Source organism: Telopea speciosissima, chromosome 2 (genome assembly GCF_018873765.1).
Source record: "Telopea speciosissima isolate NSW1024214 ecotype Mountain lineage chromosome 2, Tspe_v1, whole genome shotgun sequence".
Taxonomy (NCBI): domain Eukaryota; kingdom Viridiplantae; phylum Streptophyta; class Magnoliopsida; order Proteales; family Proteaceae; genus Telopea; species Telopea speciosissima.
The window spans coordinates 77187727-77213001 of record NC_057917.1 but is presented as its reverse complement, the minus strand read 5'-3'; the positions used below and the strand labels follow the sequence as shown (position 1 = coordinate 77213001).

Sequence of the window (25275 nt, the reverse complement as noted above, 5' to 3'; positions counted from 1 at the left end):
TGGGCTCTTTAACCGAGACATAAACAAATAGAGGATCAGATCCACGCAATGGAAGGGTCCTACTAATTATTACTCTCATTTTGTTTTCAATGAAAATTTAATACCATGTCAATTTTAATCTCAGAAGGGCATGTTGCATGGATTCAAGAATTGGAATCGAATAGGATAGGCTGATTCGGATTGAAATCGGTCGAGGCTGGTCCAGATTCTGATTGACCAGTTCGGCCGATCACTTCTTATAACTTTTATCATGTTGTGCTCTTCAAAAAGCAACTCTTCTCAAAATCTCCAAGGTTCTGAATTTACTATCCAATCTAAGAGCAAACAGCTAATAAGTTCCACTTATTGAATAAAATTCAATGGTCAGTCCATGACCCCTGGATGTTGAAGACATCCCTTGGGGTGATCTCATAGTTCTTACAGGGTGGAGACAATGAGGTTGATCCAAAATCTAGGGTTAGAGCAGATTTCATTTGATTTTGATTAATTCTTTATCAATTTCAACCGATCCAAATCAGGATTTGGATCTTTAAAACCTTGGTTGTGTATAAAAGTGTTAAGGGAGAATGTTCTCTGTGTCACAACACATGGGCAGCCTGTGTTGGGGGCAGGGTGATCATTGGAAATCGGATCAGCTACCCACATCAGCTACCCACATGGGGATGGGTGGGGGCAAATCTGACCCCTCCATGGGGTATGGGTCCCACACCCTAGAGGCAGGCCCCACAACCCCATAGAGGGTTCAGATCTATCCCCACCCGTCCCCATGTGGATAGTAGATCTGAGCTCTGATCATTGCATCCACCCTCATGTGTCTGCGTATAAGCTGCACTGCGGCACAGAGAACAGCACCCCAAGTGTTAATCAGAGAAAATTAATGTTATTGTTTACCACAAACAAAGGTTCAAAATCTGTCTTCCCTCGTCGACCCACCTACTATAATGGGTAGCATGGCCACAAGGCCTGCTAGCCTGACAGTCCCACTCACTAGTGTGTGCCATCACTGCCATGTATGTATCTCACACATACTTATGATTTTGTGTTCTGTTTTCCCTTCACATATTTATTGTTGTGATAGTGGTAGGAACACTGGCAAGAAATCTGACTCAATAATCTCCCATTTTTGCTTTCTTTTTTATTCATCAATTTTAAGTTTGATCAATAAAGTTACAATATTTGTTTTTTTTTTTTTCTTTCCAAAAACACTTATTTTTTGGAGTGAAAAACACTAAAATTGGTTCATGGGTAGTTAGATCCTATTTCCCTTCTGTAACTTACCTGACACCCAAATTGGTTCACAGGTAGTTAGGTCCTATTTCCCTTCTTTGAGTGTCAAGTTTCACTGCAATCAAATCAAGGTAGGAAACATTAATCACTCCCATGTCTAAAACGAAAAAAAGAAAAAATAAATCAGAAAAACTATAGAAGAGATAATTCATTGATATATAAATAAATAAATAAATACAGTTAAATGGTTCATGTTGGATTATATGATTGAGATAACTTAGATAAAATTTATTTTATATTCATTTAGTCATGTCATGTGTCGTTAAACTAATAATAAGTAAAGAATATGAGAGTTAATTCAATCGGATGCATAGGATAGTGATGCAACATCATGAAATTCCACACTAAATAGAAATTATCAAAATTGAATTCATATATAAGCACGTGATTCACATTCAAGCCTACGTCATAATCACGGTTCTTAAAAATGGTATTGGTATGGTCAATGATATAGATCAGCCATATTAGGCCTAATCGGATGGCTTTACTCTCAATTTAGGTTAAAAATATTTTTGGACAAGATTGCCCCCAATTAAAATTGTTCCATCAATAGAGGATCGGGTGTATCGGACAATACCATTTTTTTAAACCAAGGTCATAATGGAGTAAATAAATTTTCTTCATTAATAAAGATTTTATTATTTTGGAAAAATTATGTTTATCACCCCTATAATTTGATAAAATTACATTGATTCCCCTCAAAATTACACCTATCCCCTCCAAAGGGGAGGTGAATGTAATTTTGAGGGGGATTGGTGTAATTTTGTTAAACTACAGAGATTTTTTATATATTTTTTATTTGTAATTTTCCCTATTATTTTTCAAATTTTTAAGGGAAAAGGTTCTCTAACGACTGGGGACAGAGTACGCTAGGACCTTTATATGTTTTTCTCTCTTTTCTCACATGAAATGACATTGCTGCTCTCCAATGTATGATACCATTTGTCAAACCCCATTGATGTGTCCCTCTATGCTAATAGCTTAGAAAACCCAATTTCTGTTTTTTAAATTGTAAATTGTAGAATATTATTTACCTCGTCAAGTTAAGAGAAGAAACCATCTCGAATTGATGTGAATTCTCTAATGAAAGCGCTCTCACCATTCGTCAAGTACAGGGCTTGGGCTGTAAATAGGGCCCAGAACTTCTCAACATTCCCTGTTTCTCATGGTCAGCCCACATCCCTTGTGCAATGTGTCTTTATGAGTTCAGTTCAGCCCACATTCTAGCTTGGTATGATTGTAGGATAAAAGGATGCGGACAACATTTTCATTTAGTTCTTTACAACATGGACAAGAAAGGTAAGAGATCCCATTCCTCTCTATCAAATTGAATTTAACAATCAAAGCATCATGACAAACAGAGGATTTGATTCAGGTGAAGTAACTATCTCAGTCATAGCCCATAGGTGATTTAGTCATGATGCAGACCAAGTTGAATTCAACAACCAAGCCCAAGTAATTTTCCTACGACACAATGCAAACACAATCACACAATGCGCACAAGGATTTACGTGGTTTGACAAGGTTGCCTATGACCACGGTGAGATGAGATCTGTTTCACTAACAATGAAGAATAGGGTTATAGTCGCTCGTTCCTCATGCCTCTCTCAGATTTTCGTTACAGAGAAAGAACTCTTGCTACAGGTTTATAGCGAAACCCTATACAAGAAATTTACCGATATACCTATATAATCCTTACAAAATTTTCCTCAATATATTAAAGTAAGCCCACGGAAGCTCCACACAGCAGTCCAGTCATCAGAAGTCAAGACACCAATCCTCAATACATTATGGTAACCTGATGATTGATACTTAATTCAACTTAAAGCCTTACCTATACCAATCTTGTTTCACCTTCTAATTGAAGTAGTTTGACTATATGAGTGGGTCAGCGACACTTGGTCCATGAGTCCACTGGGACTCCATTGAAGCCAAGCCCAACCTTTGGGTCTATGTTCACAAAAAATTTTGGGTACAATGAACCACACTTACACCGTTCAAGAAATCGGATTTGGTTGAATTGGCTGGAATCGAGATCGGTCTCAGCCGATTCGTTCTTAAACGTTGGTGGCATGGCAGATATTTGGGCCCTCCTAGAAGGCCTTGTTGGTGGGCCAGAATGGAAAACATCCAATAAATAAATGCAGGAATCTACGTGGCCCACCCAATATTGGCAAAAGGCTCATCGCATGGCCCATTTAGGTTCATCGTACTGAATCGGTCTATGTTCGTGTGATGTGACTCGTGACTCGCAACGCGCAACTCAGGAGTGTTTGTCAATCTCAATTAATAGGGAAGAAGACGATTAAAACGCAGCGCAGATTAATCTCCCATTCACGTCTTCACGGTGCACCTGAGCTCAGGAATTCCTTTTTCTTCTGTTCCCAATTCCTTCTCTAAGTTGGTAATTGGCGATTAACGATTAGCGATGGAGTGTGTGTTCTGATAATCTTCAATCACAGACCAAATTCTAGGGTTTTTTTTTTTCCTTTCACAAACACTATCATGTTTCGTTCTTGTCTGGCAAGGTATCTCTGACAATTCAAATCCAAAAATTCTAACTTTTGGAGTCATTCAATGGCGGCTGTGTCAGTAGCTGCAGAATGGCAGCTCCTCTACAACCGCTACTACCGCAAACCCGAGATCTACACAATGCAGTGGAAGCATATGGATCTCAATCGCAACAAGGTAGCGTGCGCTCCCTTTGGGGGACCCGTCGCAGTCATCCGCGACGACTCCAAGATCGTTCAATTATACGCAGAATCAGCCCTTCGTAAGCTTCGTATCTTCAATTGCGCTGGAGTTCAGCTCTCCGAGACCGTTTGGAAGAACCCAGGTGGACGTCTCGTGGGCATGGCATGGACCGATGATCAGAATTTAGTCTGTGTCGTTCAGGACGGTACAGTGTACCGTTACAACATCCACGCAGAGCTCCAAGAACCAAACATCTCGATGGGTAAGGAGTGTTTCGAGCAAAATGTGGTTGAGTGCGTGTTTTGGGGGAATGGAATGGTTTGTATCACTGAAGGGTTCCAGATTTTCTGTATTCCTGATTTCAATAATCCAAAGCCATGTAAGCTTGCTGAGACGGCAATTGAAGAGTTGCCGCTTTGTATGGCGGTGATTGAGCCACAGTATACGATGTCGGGGAATGTGGAGGTTCTTCTTGCGGTTAATGATCATGTTTTGCTTGTTGAAGAGGAATCGGTTCAGCAGCTTGGAGATGGGGTGGGTCCGTTGCAGAAAATGGTTGTGTCACGGAATGGTAAGTTGCTTGCTTCGTTTACGCACGATGGGCGACTTCTGGTCATCTCTACTGACTTCTCAAAGATAATTTTTGAGCATAATTGCGAGGTCAGTTTTGAATTTCTCTGTTCTTACTTGTATTACTCTAAAAACAAATAGAATGAGATAGCCCTGAATAGTGAATGCTTGCACTTTGATCATTGACCGGGTCTACCTGTGAAAGATTGTAACTTGATTGAATCTTGTTCAGTAGGATACTGTGGTAACTCTTGGTAGTATTCCAGATAATTTGTATCCATATATTCTATGACAACTTAAATTTAAAGCAATTCAGTGCTGAATTGGTGAAAGAATGCTGAACTTATTCATGCTTCAAAGATGTTTACGTTTTCTCTTTTTTTTGTGTGTGTGTGCAAAATTGCCTTTCTATTTGTCCCCTTTATTTCATTAAAGGGTTTTGTCTCTGTTTTCTTTTCCTTGAGAAATAGTGGAAAATTTTGTTTCGGTTGTGTTTAGCATTGCTCGTTGAGAATGGTTTTGATGGCATCCTTAGCAGTATATCACACTTAACATGTTGCAAGAGCTTATTGGGCCACATTACTTTTACTTTCATATTACAGTCAGCCTTGCCTCCAGAACAGTTAGCTTGGTGTGGAATGGACAGTGTGCTACTTTATTGGGATGATATGCTTTTGATGGTGGGTCCTTACGGAGATCCTGTACGCTATCTGTATGATGAACCTATTATTCTTATCCCAGAGTGTGATGGAGTGAGGATCCTTACAAATACAAGTATGGAATTCTTACAACGAGTTCCAGATTCTACCGTGTCCATATTTAAGATTGGAAGTACACTACCTGCAGCTTTATTATATGACGCATTGGATCACTTTGACAGACGTAGTGCCAAGGTATGTTTCTCTTTCTTCGCAAATTGAATGACAAGCTCATTATGGCTTTGACTGGCAGTACACAAGCACTGAAGAAGTTGTAGGAAAGGTTTTTAAGAGAAATACTAACCATACTTTTAGGTGGACAATAAGAAAATAAATGCTACATGCTATATGCTTTTATTTTGCTCTGTCTAGAAAAGTTCATTTGTGTCTTTATTCTTGAATTGTATCATACATGTGTGTACTCATTGACAATACATGATTCATCGATTCTACACTTTTGTTATTCCATTTCCATAAATGAAGTGAAAATGGTGCTAAAGAAAGTAGACCCAATATTTCAGTTTGATCTATTGTTGAGCTATTTAAAGTAACTTGAAGGTAGACTTGGGGAGATAATCCTCTATTAGAATGTACTATGTTATGGTCATATGAAGATGAAGAATTTGGGAATTCACAATAAACTAAGATGTTTGTGCTTTGGTTTAACTGTAGACTTTTGATTAAATTTGTATCATTTTGTATGTCATTAGAACCCTTGGAGGAATCTGGATCTCTCCGACTTCACACCTCAGAAATTGCCTTTTTCTCTATAAGAACAGCGCATTCACATCCTCCTTCAAACTCCAAAGTCCCAATGTCCACACAAACAAAAACCCAAAAAAAACAGCGCATTCACATCTTCTTAACCTGGAAGCTGCGGATCATTTGATCGAAATGAAATTTGGAATGGGTAAACTTGACGATATGAATCAGTTGAACAAATAAACGTATTTGTTTTGTAGCGGATCTCTTACATGATCAATTGAGATTGGCTCTGGTTCGTTTAGGAAATGCGATTCGAGGAACTATATGTAAAGTTTTTAATAGGGCTAGATTCACTAAAACAGCAAGTAACTAAACCCAACCCACAAGTAGGACTGTAGGGTATAATTTCCAGCTACAATAGGGAACCAAGGCTTAGATCAAGCCCAAGTTCTGGTCGAGTGGGGAATAGATAGAAGGACAATAGTTTCAAGTTTGAGGATGATCTGAGGGTTAGATATGTTGCTACGATAGAGAGAACAAAATAGAAAGTATGCCTCGAATTTAGCAAAACCAAGATCTAACAAACTGCCGGTCAGATCAACGCCAAATTAGAGTTAAAGGTAGGGATTGATGGCTGGATACATCTCTCCAAATATGCCATCAAACTGATGATTAGGTTGAAAGATAGGAGTGAGACATGAACTTAGTTAGTATGGACAGATTAACTTACTAATTTGTAGCAAAACTAACCATTAGATGGGGCTGAGATTATGGATGATGGAAGGTTTCAATAGGAGTAATACACCCTCAAAACAGTGCCTAATTCTGGTGGCCAGAATAGGAGTTGTTGCGGACTGAAGGTCTTGCTGCCACAGGACAGAGATGATGCAATAGGGTCTTCTCCTTGTAGTAGCTTGATGATATCAGCACTTGAACTTCAAGAACAGTAAATAATATCATTGTTGTATTACTTCACAGAACAAGGTTGCAACAGCAACAAAATATACATAAAAAAAAAAAAAAAAAAAAAGAAGCGAGAAGAAGGGAGGAATTTGGGGGGGGGGGATATGACCAATACCTCTCACCTATGGCCTATGTCAGTCTCTCACTAATCCTATGGCACGTCACCATACTTACTGTCTCTCACAGCAACAAAGGCACAAAGCCAGTTCAAACTTTTTTCATAAGATCGTTGGTGAGGCTCTATGGCTTACAATGTAAAGAGGAGTCTGCTACCTCCAAAAAGGAAAGTTCTAAATAGAAACTACTAAAAATAGGCCCACACATGTAGTAGTGGTGCCTTGTCCATCAAGGAAATAAAACTTGAAACTAAAGATAATACTAAGTAACTAAAATAGAAACTAACTACTTAATCCCATATAGGATCCAAAATATTTGGGCTTATAGAATTGGCTCATTATAATAATGAACCCAAAAAAATTCATAGTTGTCAAGGCATTGCCTAGGCATCTAGGCGCTTTGGTTGCCTTATTGGCATCACCTTGCGACCAGGCCCCCTCTAACGCCTTGGATTGCCTAGATGCCGTGACAATTATGCCAAAAATACTAAGCCCATGGTCCATATAACCCATTGCGTATTCAAAATTAAGCTTAACGTGACCCAAGAAAGGGACCAAACCCAAAACAACAAGCCCACCTTCTCTTCTTGCTGAAATTATGCATCAGTTTTTGCTTGTTTGCTCTCATTTTTCTATGACCATGTGAGGAATGTCAAACCCTCCTCTGCCCCCAAAAAAAGAGAACTTAGGAATGTGGTTGAGTTTGTGGCAGTTTTCAAATTATTTCTTAAGTTCTTAATTTCTTTACAATGGTCTTGGGTTTTGTGAGTTATGATTTCCTTATGCTCTGCTATTCACATTGTTAGGTAGTGTCTGTACAAACATAGGACACCTGGTTGTGACTTGCGCATCATTTAGGAGGTAGGTGCTCTGATATTCACATGGTCTTGGGTTTTGTGAGTTATGATTTCCTTATGCTCTGCTATTCACATTGTTAGGTAGTGTCCGTACAAACATAGGACACCTGGTTGTGACTTGCGCATCATTTAGTAGGTAGGTGCTCTGATATTCACATTGTTAAGTAGTGTCCGTACAAACATAGGACACCTGGTTGTGACTTGCGTATCATTTACTAGGTAGGTGCTCTGAAATTCACATTGTTAAGTAGTGTCCGTACAAACATAGGACACCTGGTTGTGACATGTGCATCATTTGTGTCAGTTTTCAAATTATTTCTTAAGTTCTTAATTTCTTCACCATGGTCTTGGGTTTTGTGAATTATGATTTCCGTATGCTCTGGTATTCACCTTGTTAGGTAGTGTCTGTACAAACATAGGACACCTGGTTGTGACTTGCATCATTTAGTAGGTAGGTGATCTACTTGGTTAAGAACTCATAGAAGGCAAATGGGAACTGAAGTCACCACATGGTGAATTTTGGTGAAGCTGCATAATGTACAAGAGGATCATTTATGAAAATCTGTTGCCATCCTATTTACAGAGTTGTGCATATGGACCAATTAGTGTTTGGATGATTTCTTCAAAATAGTTTTATATTTTTTTATGTAATATCCAAATTTTTTTGTTGGGGAGCATCTGTATAACGCTACCATCTTTGACAGGCAGATGAAAATTTGCGTTTGATTCGATCCTCCTTGCCTGAGGCAGTTGAAGCATGTATTGATGCTGCAGGTCATGAATTTGATGTCTCTCGCCAGCGAACTCTATTAAGAGCTGCTAGCTATGGCCAAGCATTTTGCAGGTTTGTCTTTTAAGAGCTTTCCCAGTTTTGATTAACCAGAAGTGCAAGTTAGAACAATTGGAAAGAAGCCACATGCATTTTTCATTTGAAATATTGCTTTCATGATTGAGCATGAAATGTAGAGTTAATCTATTCAGGTTTAGGATTGTATTACTTGTTTCATTTTCATGACAGGATTGATTTCATGAAGCAAAAGTACTATTTCCATTGTTCTGAAACCATTTTGTTGGAGTGAAATAAAAATGTGCTTACCTATTAACTTCAGTTCTTCTGGCGTAATTTTCTCTAGATACGGTCTTTTTCTGGTAATACCTCTATGGTTCTATTATTAGCCCTTCATTTTTTTGTCGTTCAGATTGTGTAATCATCTTGCAATTTATCTAAATGTTATTTTTTTTTTAAGGTATTAAAACACAATTTTCTGATTTGCACTCTCGGTAATGATATCCAGTTGGCTTTGGCAGCAATTATCAACGTGATCGGTTTCAAGAGATGTGCAAAACATTACGAGTGCTAAATGCTGCGCGCAACTATGAGATTGGTATTCCCCTTAGCATTCAGCAATACAAGGTCTTCAATACTTACTGAATCTATCTGTCTTGTGTATTACTGAATTCACTTGCTTATTTTCTCTAACTATTCCATCTTTGCTTGTCCCTTTCAGTTGCTTACTCCAGCAGTTCTGATTGGTCGTTTAATAAATGCTCACCGACACCTTCTTGCGCTGCGTATATCTGAGTATCTTGGCCTTAACCAGGTAAGTTTCTGGAGTTTTTAGTTTTGTAGGTTGCCTACTTTTAAGAATGAGAGTTCATTTTCAAAAGTTTCTTCCCATGTCTACCGTCTGTCAGTTTCAGACACCAACACTGTATAAGCCTACATAGTTTTCACATTTTCCATCTTGGTCATCATATAATGCTTACCTATATTCCACATTAAGCATTATGCTCCATTGCTCCCTGGCTGTTTTTGATTGTTTTTTTTTTCCCATTCCTTTTCCCTCCTATTCCTTTATTTCCAACAACTCAGCCTGTATAGTCAACTTGTGAAGTTCTTCCTGTTTAACTAGCATTATACTTTTTTTCAGTTGGTAGGTCTTTTTGCTATTCCTTGCTTATTGATTTTGCGCACAATTTTTTGCTTCGTATTTTCCTTCTTGTGCAACCAAACAGTCCAAGTGGAAAATTAGTTTTACCCATCACACTGAAGTTTTGTATCCATGGTAAATCCCTCCTAGGGTAATACCCAAGAAGTAATGATATAATCCTAGAAATTCAAGAACATGTTTACTTTATAAATTCTAACTTGTCCTCCGCCTTGCATGCGTTACTGTCCAAATTCCTTCCCTGACGATTAATATGTAAACATGGCATTTGGATAGGTGTGCCCTGGTCTCTCATATGCTTCTTACTGAAAGTAATTATGTTAACTTTCTTACCTCACCCTTTTTGAATGCAAAGAATCATTGTCCTTGGAAATCTGTGTAATTTTCTCCTTAATTTATCTTGTATAGGAGGTGGTAATAATGCACTGGGCATGTGCAAAAATAACATCTTCCTTACCTATTCATGATGCTGCTCTTCTTGAAATCTTACTTGATAAGGTTCGTGTTTCCTCACATTTTAGTCAAGTTATGCGGAAAAGTCTTCATGGTTTTCCTGCACAAACTACTTCATGCAACTTCTGAAGCGATGCTTTGAATTTCAGCTGAAACTATGCAAAGTGATATCATATGCAGCGGTTGCTGCACATGCAGATAAGAGTGGACGTCGAAAATTAGCTGCAATGCTTGTTGAACATGAACCACGTTCTTCCAAACAGGTTACTTTGTAATTTTTTTGTGATTTAAGAAAATATCTATTTGCCCCTTCATTGTCATTCACTCACTCAGAAGTTGTTTAGATTTTGGTAAAAGATGATGCTGCAGTAATTTTCAAGATAACTTAAAGTAATTTAGTCATTATCATTCTTGTTTATCAGGTCCCATTATTGTTGAGCATAGGTGAGGAAGACATAGCTTTAAGCAAGGCTACTGACAGTGGCGACACTGACCTTGTGTATCTTGTTCTTTTTCATATCTGGCAGAAGGTATTACATTCAACATTTTGTACATTACTTTTCATATATGGTCATATATATTCCAGATTGAATCAGCTCACCATATATGCAGCATCAATGAAGCTGCTGATGGCAGATTTCACCTTTACCATGATTTTCTTGTATTTTCTTGCTTGTAGAAGCTCCCCCTGGAATTTTTCAGTATGATTCAAGCGAGGCCTGTAGCTCATGATCTCTTTATCACATATGCACGGTATTTTGCGCTCGACTGCATCATATAGTTATTTTAGAAATTTCTCTTCCAAATTTTTTTTTTAAAATAATAAATCAGCAGTTTGATCAGAAGGAAAAGGATTTTGTATTCCTATATATGAGAAACAAAATAGGTGTATATGTGTATGTCTTTGCTAGGAGATGAGCTCCTCATGTACAACAAAATGTACATGTAAATATAAAAAGACATGTCCATGGTCTTGGGCTTCACTCTAAGGTTCAGTATAGTCTTTTGTGCTTCACTTTAAAGTTCAGGGTTTGGGTCATTCCTAAAGCTCAGGTGTACGGGTGAGCTGTTCATAAGAACCGAGTTCAATTGCTTGGCAAATCTTTGACCCTGGGAGTTCTATCTTACCATATTTTTATCCGTTTTGATGGTCTTCTTTCCAACTGTTGTAGTCCAAATTCTATAATTGAATCTGTCTTTTTGCCAGTGGGGACCTTAGTTTTGCATTGTATGTTCGCTCATTAATCCTTTGCTTTTCAGGTGTTATAAGCATGAATTCCTGAAGGATTTCTTCCTCTCAACTGGACAGCTTCAAGTAAGTTTGAGTTGTTTGACCAGCTCTATGGATCAAAACCAGGCAATTTGTTTTCCTTAGCACCATGAAGGTTGCTTGAATTGCAGATATTCATGTACAAGGAGTTAGCTTTTACTTTACCATGATCAATTCTGAGTTAAATCTGGGGGGACCCTTTTATACTTACAATGCAACTTTATGCTGTTTGAATTTTAGGATGTGGCTTTTCTATTGTGGAAAGAGTCGTGGGAACTAATAAAAAATCCAATGGCAAGTAAGGGATCTCCACTTCAAGGTCCACGCATAAAGTTAATTGAGAAGGCTCAAAGTCTCTTTGCAGAGACCAAGGAGCACACATTTGAATCAAAAGCTGCTGAAGAGCATGCAAAACTGCTCAGGTAAAACAGATGCAGGGTGTTATGGTCTTAGAATCTCAATAGAAATTCACTCACAACTTTATTGTGTGATTTCTTAGTTCATGATTCCATTTACTTACTATCATGTATCATCTAGTTGATATAAAAGGTATTTTTTTATATATCGGAAATATGTCGCTGTCGGTAGCACACAGATATAACGTGCTGAATTGATGAAGTTCTTCTAGTCTTCTTGTTTGTCCAGGGGTTTCGAATGCTCATTTGAGCCCTTTGTTTGGAGCACATACACTTTAAAGAACCTTTTGATCTCTGTGTCCACCACTTATTTCCATATGGAGTTCATTTGTACTAGGGTAGGTAGCCTATCCTACTGTTGGCTCTGGAAAGGGCATCCTAGTACAGTGTGATACTTGTCAGGAAGAATAGAACTACAATTACAGCTTAGCTTCCAGCTGCAAGGTTCCAGGTTTCGGAACCAGGCTCGAAACTTGTACTTTTTTTCTGTAAATTTTGGCGGTTGGTTTTGAGGGTCAAATGGCCAAATTAGTTTCTAGTACACCCTATTTTAGGTCCTCTAAACATAGTGCCATAGTTTGAAAACTCGTCACGACCAGGTTGAGGCGACCAAGATCTCACCGAGATGGCGAGTTTGTGCATTTTTTTTTGGTTTCAGTATGATGGTTGGCTCTGAAACTTTAAGGGAAGCTTGTTTTGGGCTTAATAAACATATTTCAATCTTCAAATAGTAAAAAAAAAAACACACCCAATTTGGTGTTTTAGATTCGCACCCTTGGTTGGTCGTAAACGTTGAACCCTTAAATGTAAAATTGCCTATTCTACACATTGTTTTAGTATTGTGAGACATAATTGGCAAGTAAAACAAGTAAATTATGCTATAATTAATGAAGACACATAATACTGAATAAGTATTTAAAAAATAGTTAAAGACTTAAAGTTTCTACTACAAACTCCTCCACGTGAAGTGTTCACAATGCATATTACATAGGCACCCAACAGAGAACAATACATTAGTCATAGACACCCTATTTCACTAGTCTTCCATGTCCCAACTCCCAACAATACAATCAATCTCTTTGTAGTGATGTGGCAACCCCCAGTAGTGTATCCCAATTGTATTGAGTGATGATGTGGCTAAAAAGTCAAGAAACAAGGTTTCCCCCCTTCTTTGTCGAGTTACTTCGAAATTTCGAAGTGTGCTCTCGAGTTGGTGCTTTTTTATAATGTGGAATGTAGTAGTTTTCTGAAATTTCGGCGAGATATTACAAAGTACCGAAATCTCGCCGAAATTTCGGTCAAGATATTCGAGTTTGTGCATATTCTGTGTCTTGGATGTGAACTCATCTCGAGAAGCTCGAGATTCTCGAGTTTTCCGAGATCTCGGCAAGTTTTAGAACTATGCATAGTGTAATGTAAGGTTGGATCACGAAGGATCTAGCCCCAGGCAGGATCTTCTTGAACAAGTTAAATGCTGATTTAGTCTTCAAAAAACTGGACAACAATTGATGAAAAATAGAAGAAGGATGGTTTGGATTGAGCGTCTCACTCTCTCCCTTGGGTCTCGCACCCACGGCCTCTCACCGTTACTGCATCTCACAGGCACAACTACATGGTTGTAAAAACAACTCTTTTTTCTTTCATTCAAATCGTGAGCTCTAATGGCTGACACAAAATAAACAAAATAGAAACTAGACTCTTGGACCTTTATCCCCCGAGGTTCGCTGACCGGTATGGTTGTGCGGTTCCTCTCATAGGGGGGGCTGAAATGACCATTCCACCCCCTGACCGAACACACTGCCCGGGTGGGGTCCACCCCCTTTTGTTAGAGGCACTAGGGAACCGTACCGGCCAAGGGAACCGCAGGTGATAAAAATTCCTAGACTCTTAACTAGGAATTCCCAACAAAATAGAAACTAGACTCTTAACTAGGATTCCTAACAGAACTAGGATTCCGAATTAGGAGTACAACTCAAAACATAACTAGGAAGCTAATTTCAAAACATAACTAGGAATTAAAAGCCTAACTAGAAAAAGAAATAAAATAAGCCGCAATATCAGCTGTCCATATCAGCCCCCAAATCACTGTTCACGTGAACAGTAACTCATGGTAGTGTTCACGTGAACAATAACTTTTTTCCTTTTTTTTTTTTGGGGGGGGGGGGGGGAATTCTGTCTTGGTCGCCTTCATGCTCCTATCTGGACTGGGGCTGCCTTATGAGATCTCCATCGAACCAACAATAACCCGCCACATCATCAGACCAGGCTGCCTCTTACAGCAGTTGAATCCCACAACTACGCTGGGCTGGTTTTGGGGCTTGTTCCTGTGGCTACGCATGGACCTGTGATCTACATCATAGTGGAACCCTTGGGTTTTAAAAAATCACACAAAAACTGGTAGTTTGACTTCAGACCCTAGATTGGTAGTGTACGTTGTATTCATTCTCTAATATGGTCTATTCCACACAATGTTTAGTACTAGAACACATAATTCGAGTAAAACTACTTAAATATGCATTAATAATGAATAGACATAAAATAATAAACCGTTTCATAACTCATACATCATATATAGTTTGTTACAAAGAGTCAAATATAGTGGAGTCAACAATACAAGCAACAAGCCTATTCCCATCCTGGAGTCCAAGACTCCTAATACCAAAACAAGTTCCGGCCCGGATCAAAACCACCAGAATGATGTTGTTGCTGGTGTCGAATCAAGTTATCCTTGACTGTATCACAAAAGCTGGCTATGCCATAGTATGGGGGAAAAAACGCTCAAAGTCCTCCACAACAGCCCTATAAATGGAATCATCAACATACTAGAGGTACCCTAACCTAGGGTATAGATATCTAAACCGTGAGGAACTCAATCGAGACCAACTGCCACTGAAATGGTGCCTATAGAATCCTCACCGGCATGTATGGCTTGGGGGTCGAGAACGAGAAGATGTTGTCTACAACATCTGATCCAGTATGTGATTGACCCTCATGTACTCTCAGAGGGTAATGACGACGGAGGGATAAATTTCCCATACCCTCCTCCAACATTGAATCTTGCACAAATCTTCCAACAATGCAGCACATTGTTGCTTCCACTGTGTTCCTCTACTGCCCAAGTATTTGTTCCAACCCTGTATAACATTGATTTAACCAAAAAATCTCAAAATCAGGTAAAAAAAACCCTTTTATGGTGAAACTGTTGAAGTTCACGAAATGGGTCAAAATTTTGACCCATTTTGTGCAAAACCATGCCTTTACAATAAAGGTTTTGTTCCGTTTCGTCCAATGTTTTGGTCGAAACATTACATTTCTTTAGCTCCTTGCTAAATTCTTATTTCAAATGTTGAGAAAAGATTTAAGTTTCTATTCATTGGAGCTGAGGTTGTTTATTTATTTAGTTCCTGATATTTAATCATATCTGTCCTACATTTGTTGAAAATCTTTTGAACTTCTGAATTCTTTTTTTTTTTGTGGTTGGGTTTGTGCAGTTTTCGATCTTACTGTTTCTGTTTTGCAGAATTCAACATGAATTAGAAGTGACCACAAAACAGGCCATATTTGTTGATTCAAGTATCAGTGATACAATCCGCACCTGTATTGTTCTGGGAAACCATCGAGCTGCAACGAAAGTCAGAACAGAATTTAAGGTTTGTTTCCTGTACTGCAGCGTTATGGATTATTCTATTATTATTGTTTAGTAAACTTTATTGAAACAGAACAACAGCTAAGGTAGGTAAGAGAAACTTCTACATGTAAACATTGTCTATGAGGCAGGTACTTTCCATAACCACTGGGTATTAATGGGGCAGGGATCCAGAGTGCCATACCTTCCAGCATGCGTCGCTATAATTGCCATGTGGCAATATATTTTTATCCAACTTCAGTATATATGTTGTCCATCATCTAGTCATGGTTACATTTTAAACCTATATCTGGCTTCTCCACGTGTTGTTATAATGCTTTAAAAGTATTTGAAAAACAGTGAAAGAGTCCCATAGATGGTGGCCTCTAGCCAATGATCAAAATGCCAAATCAAGAGTTCATATGACAGAAAATTAGCTGGAATGTTGGAAACAGATCCAGGGGTGTGTTGAATCCTTTTCCATTTTTTACTTATTTTGTCTCTTCATTTCTTTAAAGTTTTCAATGGGCGAGCCTTGGCACAACAGTTAAGTTGCACTATTGCAACCTGTTGGTTGCGGGTTCAAATCTTGGAAACAGCCTCTTCTGTGAAGCAGGGGGTAAGGCTGCATACATTTGCCCCTCGCAGACCCTGCAGTAGCGGGAGCCTCATGCATTGGGGCACTATTTTATTTCTTTAAAGTTTTGCCTTGATTACAGATTACTATCATCAGGCAAAATTTTCTGTACATGGGACGCTATTTTATTTCTTTAAAGGCTGCGTACATTTGCCCCTCGCAGACCCTGCAGTAGCGGGAGCCTCATGCACTGGGACGCTATTTTATTTCTTTAAAGTTTTGTCTTGATTACAGATTACTATCATCAGGCAAAATTTTCTGTACGTGAGCACCCACTTAGAAAGATTTCAATATTGTGCTTATCATTATTAAATTTTATTTCTCTTTTCAGGTTTCTGAGAAGAGGTGGTATTGGCTCAAAGTATTTGCTTTGGCTACAATCAGAGACTGGGATGCGCTAGAGAAATTTTCAAAGGAAAAAAGACCACCTATTGGTAAATATTTCCTTGTATTTTTTTGTGAAATCTTTGATATTCAGTTGCTATACCTATCCTGCCATCTTCCACACCCCCCCCCCCCCCCCCAAAAAAAAAAAAAAAAAAAAAAAGAAGGGTGTAATCAATTTCTATGCACTTCAGCAGAGCAAGCTATTGTTAATCATGTTTTATGCGAAAAATCTAACCTTACTCGAGTATTAACTTTATGTGAAGAATCTTACCTTACTTGACTTTTAACTTATCTAATAAGTTTTTTTTACCAATTTATGCCCATGACAGATATTGGACAGTGATTAGAAAAACTGTTACTGTTTCCACTATAATGGCTATTATAAGTGTAAGAGACTTATAGCTGTTGTAGTCATAGTTGTATGGCATCTAGGCGATCCTAGGCATTGAAAGAAGGAAAAAAATTAAGGTGACACCAACAAGGCATCAAGATGCAGCCTAGACGACTAAGGCGCCCTTCTAACAAAGGACGCCTGGACGCCAAGGTGACGGCTTGGCAACTATGGTTATAATGTCATGGTGGGTATAAGCCACTATATATTTCTGAATGGTGGAGCTATTTTCGCATTTATAAGGCTACCGAAAAGAGTAGCAAAAATAGAAATAAATGCACCACTATTAACACATGTATCAAAAAGAAAAAAAAGGGTAATAATGCTTTATAATGGTTAGATTGGTCACTATTCCCGCTTTTCTGTTCATTATATGAAACCTTGGCCTCGAACGTAGTTCTGTTCTACAACAGCCATTCAGCATATTAAATGCTGAATGCTGTATAGAATAAACTACATTATTGTTTTTTACCAGTTGTATTTTCCGTTCATTTTGAAGATGACTTTACAAGACTGTTACTCTGTGTTTCTGAATCAAATAGGTTATAGGCCATTTGTGGAGGCGTGTATTGATGCAGATGAGAAAGCTGAAGCTCTTAAATACATCCCAAAACTCACAGATCCTCGAGAAAGGGCTGAGGTAATTGAGCCCCTTTTTACATCGACTAAGATATTACGCTCTCTAGGATTTGATTTTCAAGCTCATGCTTTTCCCATATGTCTCTTCTTTTTGGGCAGACTAGATTTAGTTTTTGCTTTACCTCTCTAATTTTGGGGGAAAGAAAGTTTATTTGGAAGCTACTGAATTTGCTAATCATTTGGTTATTCACATCTCTTCTTGTATACAAGCCACCAAATTTTCCCTTTGCATGCTTAAAATGTCTGTCTGAAACAGTCATATGCACGCATTGGCATGGCAAAGGAAGCTGCGGATGCTGCATCTCAGACAAAAGATGGTGAATTGCTTGGTCGACTGAAGCTAACCTTTGCTCAGAATACAGCAGCTTCATCAATTTTTGATACCTTGCGAGATCGATTGTCCTTCCAAGGAGTTTCTTAGCTTTGTCTCCCGTTTTGTCTTTTGTTTTACTTTCTATTCCTATTGTGTGCTTTTGAAGTCTTTTACTTATTGTGTTTAGGGAGAGGGTTCTCTGAGCAAGCAGCATAGGGGAGGGCATCAATGAGGTGTGACGAAACAGTATGATAGATAAGAGGGCAGGTTGGGGTCATTTTGAAGGAGGAGAGAGACAAACACTGAGAGTGCTAGTTTACCCTCTCCTGGCAGCTCAGAGAACCTTTTCCCTTGCGTTTATGAGTGTGGAGTGAATGGAAGGTGTCTATTTCTGTTCAGGGACTACAGCCTGTGGATGGGGAAGCAGCTGGGATTTTTTTTTTTTGGTTGCTTTCTCTCTTGGGTGTTCTCTTGTTAACTTTATATTGTATGTATAAGTAAATCAATTAATTATGTGTGCAGTTTCTTTTAAGTGCGGTAGAGCACGTTGGCTGTTATTTTTGTCTCTTGAATTGTTCATTTGCCAAAGCATGAAGAAAAAATGGATTCATTTCAATGTTTTTGAGCGAGTCTAGCATTTGTTATGAGTCAGTCCAGAGATCTATAGTGGATGCTCCCAATGGCCAATGGGCAATGGGCAATGCTCTCACGAGTCTTTGCTTGATACGCTTGGCTCCGGCCTCCTGTGCAGAACCTGTATAAATTACCATGTGCCATATGAGCTGCAGCCATATATGATCAGAGTTGAGGCCTAACCAGCCTCTCTGGAGTGTTTATTGAAACTTTCATGTGTAATGATAATTTGATCATCAACTATGGATATACACAACAACGGGTCAGAATTGAGGTGTGGCTTTGCTTAGAGTCAGATGAGTTGGAATTGTCCTAGTGTGATGGTTTGATCTATGCTTTGTACAGGAGAAGGTTAAGAATCCAATCTTATTTTAATTTTTGCAAAGGTGTTTTGCTATTTAAAAATAAAAAAAAAAAAAAAAAAAAACCCCCAAGACCACCATGAAATAAAGGACTTCAACCTGTGAAGTGTGTGCACCCATGACCCACTTCTTGAAGCTGCGGTTATAGAAACAAATATTTTGTGTTAGGGTGGGTTATGGTGTAGTTGGTTTCAAGCATCATGATACCATCACAGGTCCTCAGCTCTTCTTAAAGGTGGAAGTGGAACCATATCTCGGTATTTATTGGTATCATTTCGGCCATATAAGCCTATTTTTTTTATTTTAAATTCCATCCAATCTTGGACCGATACAGCCCAATACTAGATTGTTATGAATGTGTTGGTGTAGGTATCACCGGAGAGTCGGAGACCGATATCTTGAGGGTGTTTTTTTAAAAAAAAAAAAAAAAAAAACATTTTCCATTTCTTATTATCAACTCCGTTCAAAATTCAAATCTTCTAGATAATTAAAATCACACTATAAAGTCAATATATATACTTTGAGAGTTCTTTGAGAGATGATTTTCTTATTGAGGAATTCCCCCCCCCCCCCACCTACCTGGATCTATATCCTCTTAGGTTCCCTGTCTGGTACAGTTTGTAAGATTCCTCTCATAAGGGGGGGGGGGGAGGGGGACAAAAATGACCACTTCACCTCTTGCAATCACGGAGTAGAATTTGACCAAACTGTCTTACACTGTATAGACAGGGCTTTCCTTCTGGGTTCGGTGGTGTGTCAATTATAACCATTGAATGTCAATGAAATGGATTGGATTGCCTATATCTCAAATTTCACACTTAAAAATCAACTTATTCCATGCCATGTATTTTGAGCCTTACATTACTCTTCACTAAAATTTCATTTGTTTTTTAAACTATAGATGTTGAAACTGTATTTTGTGACTTAACCAACTTTGGGTGTACTGAAAGTTGGTTGGCCAAGTTTATTTTGTGAGTAGGAGAGTGGCTGGGTTCACCACCTATCAACAAAAATTCATTCCCATCCAATTTGCCATTTAATTGACAGATATTTGAGCCATCCATGCAAGAAAGTCGTGCTGAATCATCCAATATTACCTCACCATCTAATGAATTACAGGAAATATACCCAAACATAGTCATAGAGTTTGAAGAAACTGATTAACAATGATGAGAGTAGAGGTGTCAATTGGTCCAGTTCCGAATCAGTTTCGGCCTCTTGAGTTCATGACACAACCGGTTAATTAACTAACCGGTCCTATATATTGAAATCAGGACCAATTAGTATTCGATCTAGTCGTTTCCGGTTCTCGAATGATCCTTAATCGGTCCAAAGGCAGTATGACCGATCACCTGAGGCCGAAGAGAGTGATTTTGAGTCCATAAAAGAAATAAGAGAGAGGAAACAAGTACCCCCAATGCAACACTTCGGAAGGGGCTCAAACAGGCTCCTGTGCCTGGTTTGATAAATTCTGCATCGGCAAACGGAGGCGAGAAAGATAGTGAGAGTAACCGTGAGAGAGAGGCGCAACAGAAAGATAGAGGGATAGATAAGAAGAGAGAGAGAGTAACCGTTTAAGAGGAAAGACTATAATGGCGATGGCATTGGACAGGCCGGCTGCTTCTTCGTATAACCCACCGCAATCGAACAAGCTTCGATGGGGTGAACTCGATGAAGAAGACGGAGAGGATCTGGATTTCCTTCTCCCACCTCGCATGGTAATTGGGCCAGACGAGAATGGCGTGAAGAAGGTAATTGAGTACAAGTTCAATGATGATGGCAATAAGGTTAAGATCACTACTACAACTCGGACTCGGAAACTTGCCAAGGCCCGACTCAGTAAGCGAGCCCTAGAGCGTCGCTCTTGGCCCAAGTTTGGTGATGCCGTGCATGAGGAGGTTGGTAGCAGGCTCACCATGGTTTCCACCGAAGAAATTCTCCTTGAGAGACCTAGGGCTCCCGGTTCGTTTGCTTCCCTTTTCTCGTTTTTATGCCTTAATTTTTTCTCCACCCATCATTGTAGGCTGTTCGTTGAATCTCTTTTATCAAATTTGTTTTATTTATATTGAGTTGTTTTAAGTAGAGAGGAACTCGCTATCTAATCTTCCTATGCTTTAAAATCCGCTTTTGGATAATTTCTGTTGGTGCGCTTATTAGTCATGGAATCCTAAATTGCATGGATTATGATTATTTCTGTTGTTTACATCAAGGAAGTTCCTGTTATATAATGATTCAGGGAACCCTCCTGAGATTTTAGAAAGCGGTTTCACAGAGGACTTTTTTACTTGCAATACTAACAAATTATTGCTTTAATATCCCGTGTCTCTTATTATACAAGACTAAGATACGTTTACTTTAATATCCTTCTCATGTATCTTACGTATTTTCCTTTCCTTTTGGGAGTTTTGGGGATTAAGTAATTTTGGACTTTCCAGATTTATGAAAAACCAGATTACCCTTCATTTAGTGCTTTTATGGAGCCCGCATGGGTTTTAATCTTTTAGTTCACTGGTTTCTTAACTTTGAATCTTAAACCTAATTTGCTCTATTGGTGGATTTTTTTTCTTTTCATCACTTGCATATATGTTACAATATTATAGTAACTTGGTAATACTCATATTCAATTTACCAGTTATTTTTCTTGGTCTCCTAGGCAAGACCTGATTACTACCTGGTCAATTGCTTATTTGATTATCTTGGGAGGCCCAAAAAACATTGCCTAGCCACCTTGAGAGGTTCATACTTTGTGTTTGGAAATCTGACCTGAGTTTTTAGGAAATTTTGTATGTTCTTGAAACTTGAATTTCAAAAGAAGGAATATAAAAGTTGCATGAGAATTTCAATGGTAGTTGAGTTGTTGGTAGAAGTATTCCAGAGTAGATTGTTGCTCTTGTCAAGAAAGAGGAGACTGCTGAGTTGTTCCATGAGAAAAGCTGAAGTTGAGGAAGGGTTCAAGAGGATTTTTTGAACTGAGGAAGCTAGTTGGCATTATAGAGAATCGGTTCTCTTTCTTAACGCATTACTTTCCAAGGCGCTCTTCAACGTCTCTTTTTTTTCCTCATCCCATATGTATATAGCCGGTAATAAGTTGGAGGAAGGTGAGAATGAAGTCAAGTCATTATGCCCCTCATGCCCTGGCATCTGCGGCCAGACACATGCAAGAAGGGTGAAATAACCATACCCCCCCCCCTCCGCCCATGAAATGAAAAATCCCATCCTTGTTGGATGCCTCCGCACACGCTCTCATTGGCCCCCATTCTGGCACAAGGCATCACAAGCTGGCAATGATCCCCTCCCATATATATTTATGTTTTTTGTTCTAAAGAAAGGTTGGAGTTGATTTGTGGGCTCTATAGTTTGGGTGTGCCATTTAGCTTATTCGCGTTAAGATGTCCTCTAGTGATGACAGAGTCCCACACGGGCAGAAATATTAAGGGTAAATGTTGGGTCATTGTATTAAATGCCACATGACATGGGTAACACTTGATTAGCTTAGTTGAAAGTACAAACTTGATATGCAAATGTAGAAGCCTTGGATGCATACCAGGGTTAGAGAAAGCATCATGGATGGGTCTTTATAGTGTAAGAAAAGTGTGCACGTGTTGAAGTTGCATAGGTTGATGTGATTTCCAGCACTAGCAATTGTTTTAGCTCAAGTTGTGCTGGAGTTTTTATGTTGTTCCATTGCAACCTTAGTGGTTGCGGATTCAAGTTGGGAAACAGCCTCTCTACGAAGCGGGGGGAAAGGCTGCGTACATTATGACCCTCCCCAGACCCTGCAGTGGAGGGAGCCTTGTGCACTGGGTTCTCCCTTTTTTATGACTCAGATTATTGGGTGAGATCTGAAACTATAGCTGATCCCATCACCTTAATTGGTTTGGATAAGGTTTATTTGCTGAGTTTGGGATTAGTTGCAAGATGTGGATGTGAGACTCTTTGGCTATTAAATCGGAGGAGTCTATGGTTCTTGATCAGTGGAAATAGAGGTGCTTCTAATTGTATTTAGGTTTTCTAGTGTGTATTGTTGAATTGGTTTATGATGGAAAGTGAAAAACAATTGGTGCTGTAGAAGGATAATCATAGTAGTCAATCTTTATTCAACTTACTGTCGACAATGTTAGCTCTGCCAGAAAATAAAGTGTGTTATGCATGGGAATAGCAATGGGTTCTTTTCAGTGGGCTAATGGCCGAAATAACGAAACCAAATGACCGAAATTACGACAAAAAAGTGCATTTTTTTTTAAGATCAAAATTACCGAAACAGAATGACCGAAATTTTGGTGAAACAGTGTTAATTTCGTCTTGCCACCTGTTTCATCTCGGACATATCGAAATTAGCCGAAATTTCAAACTCTGTGCAAGACATGGTACATGTTTTCCATTAGCGTGGAGTAATGCTTTGAATCCTGCTTTGTGGCTTATAGCATGGCCTAGGCAGCAATTCTTCTCATTATTTAATTTGTTAAAACTTGAACTATCATCAATTGTCGCTTTGGGTATTTTGCAAGTGAAACATGTGATAGGAACCCTGTTCTATTAACCTCATCTTTCAATGTGTATACACACACTGTGCATTTAGATTTTAACATGGCCTGGTCATTTTCTTTGGTTTGGCGGCTTAGCTTGTTCAAGAGAACTGATTTGCCAAGCTTGTGTATACTGGTGAATGAAAAGTTCATTTCATACTATAACAACCTACTCTTTGTTCCTTTACTGAAGGTTTTATTAAGATATGTAGTTTCTGCTTGTTGATGTTGTCTTTTCCATTATTATTTCCATCTTCCTTCCAATTTGGAATGTGGTATCCATACCCTAACCTGAGTATGTTACAACAGGGAGCAAAGCAGAAGAAACCAAAGTTGCTGGAGACCCTTTGGCACAGCTTGGGAAAGGTGGTGCCGTTCTCATGGTATGTCGTACATGTGGAAAGAAGGGTGACCACTGGACATCAAGGTGCCCCTACAAGGATCTTGCTCCTCCATCTGAAGGTTTTGTTGACAAGCCTACATCGGAAACTACAGCTCCTGCTGCTGGTGCAACCAAGGGAGCCTACGTTCCTCCAGGCATGAGAGGTGGTGCTACAGATAGAGGCAGTGCTCCTGATAGGCGCAGGAATGAAGAAAATTCGGTTAGGGTTACCAATCTTTCAGAGGATACACGAGAACCTGACTTGCTTGAGCTCTTCCGGACCTTTGGTTCTGTCAGCCGTGTGTATGTTGCTGTTGACCAGAAGACAGGCGTGAGCCGAGGGTTTGGTTTTGTCAACTTTGTAAACAAGGAGGATGCTGAGAGAGCCATCAACAAGCTGAATGGCTATGGATATGATAATCTGATCCTCAGAGTTGAGTGGGCTACACCTAGGGCAAATTAGGAAGTCTCTAAACAAGAATGTCACAAAAGACGGTTGCAGTATTTGAATTTCAATCTGATCCAATCTTGGACTGATACAGCCCAATACTAGATTGTTATGAATGTGTTGTAGGTATCACAGGAGACCGATATCTTGAGGCTTTTTGTTTTAACTTTTCCATTTCTTATTATCTTGAGAGTCCTTTGGGAGATGATTTCCTTATAGAGGTATCCCCCTACCCCAAATATAATGAATTAGAGGAAATATACCCAAAAATAGTCATAGAGTTTGAAGAATCTGACTACTGACATGATGAGAGTAGAGGTGTCAATTGGTCCAGTTCCAAATCAGTTTCGGCCTCGTGAGTTCATGACAGAACCGGTTAATTAACTAACTGGTCCTATATATAGAAACCAGGGCCAATTAGTATTCGATCTAGTCGATTCCGGTTCTCAAATGATCCTTAATCGGTCCAGAGGCAGTATGACAGGTCTACTGTGCCCAATGAGAGTGATTTTTTGTCCAGATATTGCACACATCTCCAATCTTATGATTTAAACAAAAAAACAGCAATAGAACAGGAATCGAATTGCATAGAACCTCAACCAAAAAAAAAAAAAAGAATTGCATAGAACTTGAATGTTAGACCTGATAAGTATTGAAGGGGACAAGCTAGGAATTTTTATCCTATCCTGTGATTGCACGGTGCAGTACTGCATCGTGCGGTGGTTGCAAAGGCCATGTGCACCATGTGGGGCTCACTGTGCCATATGGTCTCTGCAGCGCCGCACGATGCAGTGTTGCATCGTGTAGTAACAGGAGAGGATAACGATTCGCAAGCTAGATGATATTTGTGGCATTGTCCAGATTCTAGACCCTTACAATTAATAAAAAGGTTATGAAAAGCTTTAGATATTAATATAAGCAAAATATTATGAAATAAATGCTTTCTAATTAGGA

General features: G+C 39.0%; 2 protein-coding genes across 2 annotated transcripts; both read left to right on the top strand.

Annotated features, from left to right (window-relative positions):
- Positions 1-3760: 3760 nt before the first annotated feature.
- LOC122651865 (protein VACUOLELESS1) lies at positions 3761-18136 on the top strand. Its single transcript, XM_043845425.1, has 15 exons — positions 3761-4641; positions 5154-5444; positions 8595-8734; positions 9199-9304; positions 9399-9491; positions 10248-10337; positions 10442-10555; positions 10715-10822; positions 10972-11045; positions 11553-11607; positions 11803-11984; positions 15499-15628; positions 16572-16674; positions 17561-17658; positions 17914-18136. The coding sequence occupies exons 1-15, from the start codon at positions 3865-3867 to the stop codon at positions 18076-18078; spliced, it is 2526 nt and encodes an 841-aa protein (XP_043701360.1). The 5' UTR covers positions 3761-3864; the 3' UTR covers positions 18079-18136.
- A 2415-nt stretch (positions 18137-20551) lies between these two features.
- On the top strand, positions 20552-24389 carry LOC122649761 (eukaryotic translation initiation factor 3 subunit G-like). The gene is made up of 2 exons (XM_043843003.1): positions 20552-20927; positions 23801-24389. The coding sequence occupies exons 1-2, from the start codon at positions 20558-20560 to the stop codon at positions 24334-24336; spliced, it is 906 nt and encodes a 301-aa protein (XP_043698938.1). The 5' UTR covers positions 20552-20557; the 3' UTR covers positions 24337-24389.
- Positions 24390-25275: the final 886 nt, after the last annotated feature.

Excerpts from the sequence above, each read along its gene's own strand:
- LOC122651865 (XM_043845425.1), top strand. The coding sequence starts at position 3,865 with ATGGCGGCTGTGTCAGTAGCTGCAGAATGGCAGCTCCTCTACAACCGC. Across the intron at positions 5,445-8,594 it reads TTGACAGACGTAGTGCCAAG|GCAGATGAAAATTTGCGTTT; the intron begins GTATGTTTCTCT and ends CATCTTTGACAG. Across the intron at positions 11,046-11,552 it reads CTCTTTATCACATATGCACG|GTGTTATAAGCATGAATTCC; the intron begins GTATTTTGCGCT and ends TTTGCTTTTCAG.
- LOC122649761 (XM_043843003.1), top strand. The coding sequence starts at position 20,558 with ATGGCGATGGCATTGGACAGGCCGGCTGCTTCTTCGTATAACCCACCG. Across the intron at positions 20,928-23,800 it reads TGAGAGACCTAGGGCTCCCG|GGAGCAAAGCAGAAGAAACC; the intron begins GTTCGTTTGCTT and ends ATGTTACAACAG.